General features: G+C 45.2%; 1 protein-coding gene across 1 annotated transcript in view; it reads right to left on the reverse strand.

Moving 5' to 3' along the window:
* Positions 1-7011, reverse strand: part of CDH23 (cadherin related 23) — a 782513-nt gene that overhangs the window by 307638 nt on the left and 467864 nt on the right. Inside the window, exon 18 of the mRNA XM_018553073.1 lies at positions 5329-5456. Within this exon, the coding sequence (XP_018408575.1) occupies positions 5329-5456 (128 nt within the window). The remainder of the gene's footprint in view (positions 1-5328; positions 5457-7011) is intronic.

Here is a 7011-nt window from a genome sequence, read left to right on the forward strand (position 1 = left end):
CTAATAGCGTATCTTCTCAGAAGCTGCACCCAGCGCGCATAAGCTTCTGACAGCGTGGGAGACGGGAGGCTGCAATTGGCGGTCGATCAGGTGAGTATTTAAAAAAAAATAAAAATGTTTTTATGTTCCCGGCGGACATCATTTGTATGGGGATGCTCTCCTCAATCTGGGGACTGTCCCCATAAATCGGGGATGAATGTAGGGCTGCAACAACTAATCGACCAAGTCGATTATAATCGATGATTGAAAATTCTGCATTGCTGTATAATGTGCTGAGATTTGTAGTCCCTCTACAGCTTGGAGTTAGTGGCAGTACTACCAGTGTCGCAGCAGTCGTACACGCGCACAGCACTGGCGAGGCATCCCTCCACTACCAGTGTGCTATAATTTTCCTCAACCCATACTCTACCGTGTCTCTTCCAGGTGCACATTCCATGAAGAAAGGGGGTCATGAAAACAGCTGGTTCGGATGACTCGGCCCCACTGGAAGTGACACAGGCGAGAAAATGTATAGGATCGAGAAAAATTATAGAACACTGACACTGTCCGGCCCCTCCCACTAACCTTCCACTCACCTCCAACAGCTCACAGCCCAGAAGCATGGACAGCCAGTGGCGGTCTACAGTGGGTGAGAGTGCCTAAGTACCAGACATGGAGCGGAGTAAGGCCAGAGCCATGTAGGGAGCACAGTGGGAGGAGAGCACCATCCCCCAGCCAGTCGTCCCTTTCATGAACTTACTAGGAGTCCTCACATCACCCGACCATTCACTACTGTTACATGGATGGCAAAAGTGGCAGACAAGGGTGGGGAGATGGTGGGGAAGAGGCAGAGCGGGAGGGGGGCCAAGTTGCTGCACCATGGGCCTCTGGGTTGTACTTGCCCCCTGGGCTAAAAGTTGCCAGTCAGCCCCTGATACAGGCTGTGAGGAGTGTAGTTGTCAACTGCATAGCACAGATGGTGTAAAAAACACTGTTAGAAGTTCAAGCCTGTGCCAACTCTTCTAAACATTTTTTTTCTGTATTTCCATTTAGAGATATTGCCCATCACTTCCTTAATGGAAATGACTGCAATGGAGACAAAGGCAGCTATTTAAAAAACTGATAGAGGCTCTAACCCCTTTTATCTTAAGCAACTCTTCCCTTCTTTACTAAAACATTTTATTGCTGCATGTGTCCCTGTTTCACCAATTTTGTTGAGTCTCTGGACTAATTTTCTTGATAGAATGAGTCCAGACGCGGGCAACACAAATAGTAAATGTCTGAGGAATAAAACATATCAGAAGAGACTTCAGGAACTTTATATGTAGAGTCTTGAGAAAAGAAGGGAAATGGGGGCATATAATAAACCTTTATAATATATATTGTGTATATGCAAAAAAAAAACTTTAAATACATTAATAAGGTTTAATAGGGCAGTATTTTCAGTATTTTCAATATGAAGCTAAGACCAAAACATGGGGATATAAAAGTTCAAAACTAACCTTAATAAGAATTTTTATTGAAAGAGTTGCTGATGCTTGGAATAGACTTCCAGCATAAGTAGTGAGCCAATCAACAGTAAGTGCATTTAAACATCCTTGGGGAAAACATAGATCTATACTCCCCCTATTATGGAAAAGATAAATTATTAGCTGGAAGCAGCATCCTATGTAGGGTTTCATCTTATATCCCACAGACAGGTCAGTCCCTAAGTACTGCTGAGCTACATTACAGCCTGTGCTGTCAGAAATACTATCTGGGGAATGTATGAAAACTGGTGCAGACAAAATCTAGAGCAGCTGTGCATGTCAACCAATCAGCTTCTCTCTTTCATTTTCAAATCTTACCTGAAGGGAGAAGCTAATTGGCTGCAATGCACATCTGTTCCAGATTTTGTCTGCTTCAGTTTTGATAAATTCCCCTGATACTATTTCTGACAGCACAGGCTGTAATGTATGTATATGCTGAAATACCTGTATTTGGCAGTTACTTTCTTCTGTAAAATGGATATCTCTTCAGTTAACTTATCTTTTAGAAATAAAATGATCCTTTTCAGAATATGAGTGCCATGTTCATGGTCTACAAACATCAAACGAATCCATTTGTTCCACAGGAGCCATGCTGGAAACAATGCAGCCACTAAGGAATTTCACTAGCTTAGGGTAACTTAACTGTTCACCAAGATTTAATAATCACCATACCTATTATGTACTGAAACTGTAGTTGTTAGCGGTAGAAGCATGCTACAAAGAACATAGAAGAAACATGCAAACAAACATACATACATTTAAATTGATCAAAGAAGCAATTGATCAGTTTTTATTTGGCACTTAATTACCCCCAGGGACCTGCTCAATCATTCCCTGCAAATGTTACCCCATTTACCAGCCAAATTCCCTAATGTGCTTATTGGATTGAGGTTCCTGAACTTCCTTGGCCATTTTTGAGATTTAAGAGGCTATTCACGAGGCAGCCAAATGAATAACCGACCCGATGTAAAGGGAGCCGAAGCTTCTTCAGCTTTTTACTGCAGCCGTCTAATGCTATTCTTAGCCGTATATCGGCTGCATTCGGTCAGCTTCACCTCCTTTCCGCTTGGCTTAACAGCCTCAGCATGTTTGGTGGAACCAAAGTCAGCTATGCTCAGCTCAGCATTCAGCTTAGTCATTCTGTGCGCGATCTCTGAGGTAGCGAACAGAATTAAAAATGTCATTGTAAACCAAAAATAAAAACTGCATATCAGATTCATATCAGACCCTTCAGGTCTGGTAGGAATTTTAGGTGGGACTCCTGATGGCAAAAAAAGGGTGGATTTCCTCTTGAAATTCATACTAGGTCTGGTAGGAATTTTAAAGGGGACCCCAACACCCAAAAAATGAACAAAAAACATTGGGTCTTCCTTAGAATTCCACACTAGACCATAATCCGAGTAGTGGCCTGGCAGCGCAGAAAAGGGGGGAGGAAAAGCGAGCGCCCCCACTCCCTGCACCAGACCACAAATGCCTTTGACAGTGGGAGGGTGCTTTTCCAAGAGGTTCCGATGAGGACAAGGGCCTCTCTCTTCCCTACTGGTGATGGGCCGAGTGTTCCGATTTGTACATGAGTTTGAATCGAACATCGGCTGTTTGAGCACTCATCGAACGCCAAACTTTATGGGATGTTCGTGGTTTGTTTGACCGCGGACATTCCATAATTCACCCCTGCTTCGTCTACGATCCGGACCTCTGCCCCACCCCCCTGCCTCCTTTTCATTGCAGGCTGGGAGCCATACCCAGCCTGCTATTGGATATTGCAAAATGCAATAGCCAATAGCAAGCTGGCTGTTGCACCCGCCCACTGCCTGCTGTCAATCAGCATGGGGGGAACTGATGGAGAACTTTCTCCTTCAGGCCCCTCCTCCGCTGAGCCCTGATTGGGCAAAGTCTTGCACCTGACCTGTAGTCAGGTGCAAGACTTTAACAAATCAGAGCTTCAGTGGGCATTTTGAATTATGGAATGTCCGCAGTCGAACAAACCGCGAACATCCCATAATGTTTGGCGTTCGATGAGCGCTCGAACTGCCGATGTTCGATTCAAACTCATGTTCGAATCGGAACACTCGGCCCATCAGGCCGGGACAGCAGCGGACAGACCAGGGGACCGGAGGCTGGGACAGCAGTGAACGGACCAGGGGACCAGAGGCTGGGACAGCAGCGAAATGAAGGGGGGCAGTGAAGGCATGCAGCGGTCTGTGGATTTGAAGGGACACAGGCCGCTGCAGCCACAGTTTTCCTACATGTACCGGCAGCTGTATGGGGGTCGAACATTCGACCCCCATACACTTGCATTGAGTTCGAGTTCGTATTCGAACATTTTGGCCGTTCGAATGTTCGAATAAGAACCGAACACGGGGGTGTTCGGTCCATCCCTATTCTTACATCCATGGCCCGGTGGTTGTGGGGGTCTGCGAGCAGGGGAGCTCATCTGCTGCCCCCCACCATGGGACACACTCCGACCTATTTCTTTGCATGCCATTTAACGACACAGAGCTGTCATGGAATTAAAAAAAATGGGTGGAGAGAGTCATGACATCACGACTCGCTCTGTCCATTTGTTTGCTACCGCCACACACCTGACGCAAAATGACAGGTCCGGGCTGAATGAAGACAGGTTGGTTGGTGGCAGGACTTTTTTGATTTTGTTGAGTCGGTAGGCATCATTCAGCGTGATTGACATGGACCTACATTGCTGAGGGTTTTTATAGCCTACCCAAGTATGGTCCAGACCACACCCAGGTAACTTTGATTGCTAAGAGCAGCATACTAAAGTGCAAAAAACAGGGAATTCAATTGTAGATATACAATGCTTACAAACCAGCCTCTTAGTAAGTCTATACCACCCACCAAGCAGACAGGTTGGTATGCTAGTACGAACAGCTTGTTCACAACATAACTGTCAAAGCACCATTCATTATTTTGAGAAAGAACTATAGAGAGGAGCAACTGCATACAAAGGGAAAATTGTAATTGTCCACTATCAAATTACTGATATGGTCATGCACCAACATAGTTCTGAAAAGCTTAGAATAATTTGTAAATTACACCAGGAACTTGCCCTATGACAGGCTACTGCAAGGCATCACAAGGCAGAGCACCACAATGCACTTGTAGTTGTAGCGCATCATAATTTACAGATGTGAAGCAATTGCACATCGTGGTATGCTTTATGACCAGTTTAATGTATGTGTTGGAGCACTGGCAGCCCATTTAAAATAAATGGCGTGCCCAACCCAACACATGTTAATATGCAAATACAGCACATTAAACATGTTTGCATTACTGGAACACACTTATATGAGCAGGCCATTAAGGATGTTTTATAATTCTGTTGTATTTCTTGTTGTGGCCTACACAAAAACATCCTAGCACTAGTCTTATAGTTGCAAACCATGAGCATCGCTAGTGCCGGCCACCCGCTGTGTGTGACCTGTATCTTTTGTCTGGTGTCTCGGGTGCTCAGGATGCTGATGCCCACCATGTTTATTTTGTTGCTGCTGTTCGCCAGAAGTCATGTCAGATTCACTGAGCAGCTCTCACTGCAAGGTACAGGCAGGGGGCAACAGCATGGACACAAAGCCTGCTGAGGAGAGTGAGAGGTGCAGGGGCTGCAGAGGTAAGCTGTGAAAGCTGTAAGCTGTGCACTTATTCTCAGACAAAAAAAACCTTGGTTATGGCAAGGTATATAAGCATATGCTACTAACATGTTATAGCTTCATCAGTTTAATAAAATTACTGGGTCCTAATAATATTACTGGGTCCTAATTCATCTTCTTTTAGACAACAGACTGAAGCATAATTAGTAGATACTTACAAAGACTTCAATTGTGACAGGTACAGAGCTGTTCAGTGATGGTACCCCAGAGTCTTTTGCCATAACCGTCAAAGTAATGATGCCATTTGAGATTTGTTCATAATCCAGAGGTCGAACCACAGTAATAACTGAAAGAAGGGTGAACAGTGATTCAGTGTAGAGAAAATTATTTTTGTAAATCTGCTATGTGTCATTATATGCATTTGTTCTGATATGGAAAGTGACTATCAAGCACAACTACCAGTTTGTAATGCAAAAGCAGCTTTAGCAAGGCTAAAATAGCATATAAAAGAGGTGCAAACTCTGCAAAGCTCCTTTATTGCTCTAACTTGAAAATTGTGAGTGTCACTGCTGTCACAAAAGAGGAAGAGGAGTGAGTTACATGCTCCCACATACCCGGACGTACTAGGCTTTCTCTTCACTCCCAGGAGCAGAACATAGCAGTAGGAAGCAAAGGAAGGAGACTATTTGTTGCTGTAGAGCAGTGGTTCTCAACCTGTGGGTCGGGACCCCCTCGGGGGTCGAATGACGATTTGCCAGGGGTCGCCTAGTGGCTCTCAGCCGCCGGGAGAGAAACACTTTCTCCCGGAAAGGTCGGGACCTTTCTCTGCTCTGTTTTTTTTTTTTTAAATCGGGGGTCGCCGTAAGTCAGAAAAAAAACCCCACCATAGGAATGCATAGCTAGATTCCTATTGGCTATTTCGCTTTGCAAAAGCCAATAGCAAACTAGCTATTGCACCCGCCCTCTGATGCTGCCAATCAGCAGAGGGGGACCTGAAGTTCTCCATCAGGTCCCCTTCTAGTGATTGACAGCAGCAGAGGTCGGGTGCAATATGTATGTATTCAAGCAAAAAAATTATGCATTCCATTTTCCCAGTCCGCAGCTGCAGAGATCGGGAAATGTCTCAGTGCCTGTGATTGGCGCTGCGGCGCTGTCAGCTTCCTGGTGGGCTCGGCACGTGGAGCTGCGAACACGCCCGAGCCCATCCCTATCAGTGACAGTACTGCGGGGTATGTACCTCATACGTTATATAGCCACACAATTTAAATCCAATTCTTCTAGTTGCAGCTGCAGAGCCCGGTCCTGTCTTTGCCTATAGCAGAGTTTCTCAACCTGTGGGTCGCTGTGCTAGGCGAGAGTCCTCCTCAGCTCTCTCCTAGCGCAGCAGTGTCAGTTCTTCTGCCACGCTTCCAGATGTCGCTGCAGCAGCCGCGTCATCCCTAAATTTTACCTTTGGGGGTCACCACAACTTGGCAAATGTTACCAAGGGGTCCCGGCCCTAGAAAGGTTGAGAACCACTGCTGTAGAGGAACCTGTTGCTTTGTGCTGCATTGCAGATTTTTAAGTTAAGATTGTGTGCTAGGTACTAGACATCATGGAGTGACTTAGTGAAAGGATTAGAGAATGAAACTGGAGAGAAGACAGGGAAGAGAGAGAAGGAAAAACAGAGAGCCAGAGAGAGAAAGAAAGAAAAAAAAAAGGGAAAAGAAAGAAGTGCTTTTATTGCCCACCCTTACCTTCTAGCTAGGGGCCAGGAAATGTTCCTTCCATGTTGCCACTCCACCACTTGCTCAGCATAAAAATAACTAAACCTGACGTTTAAACACTTCCTTTTAAATTGATACACAGACCAATGAGAAATGCATATAGTAACATGTTTTCAGCAAGTGTTAAATGTGTTC

The sequence above is a fragment of the Nanorana parkeri genome, unplaced genomic scaffold (assembly GCF_000935625.1).
Source record: "Nanorana parkeri isolate BGI_ZX_2015 unplaced genomic scaffold, ASM93562v1 scaffold108, whole genome shotgun sequence".
Lineage (NCBI taxonomy): Eukaryota > Metazoa > Chordata > Amphibia > Anura > Dicroglossidae > Nanorana > Nanorana parkeri.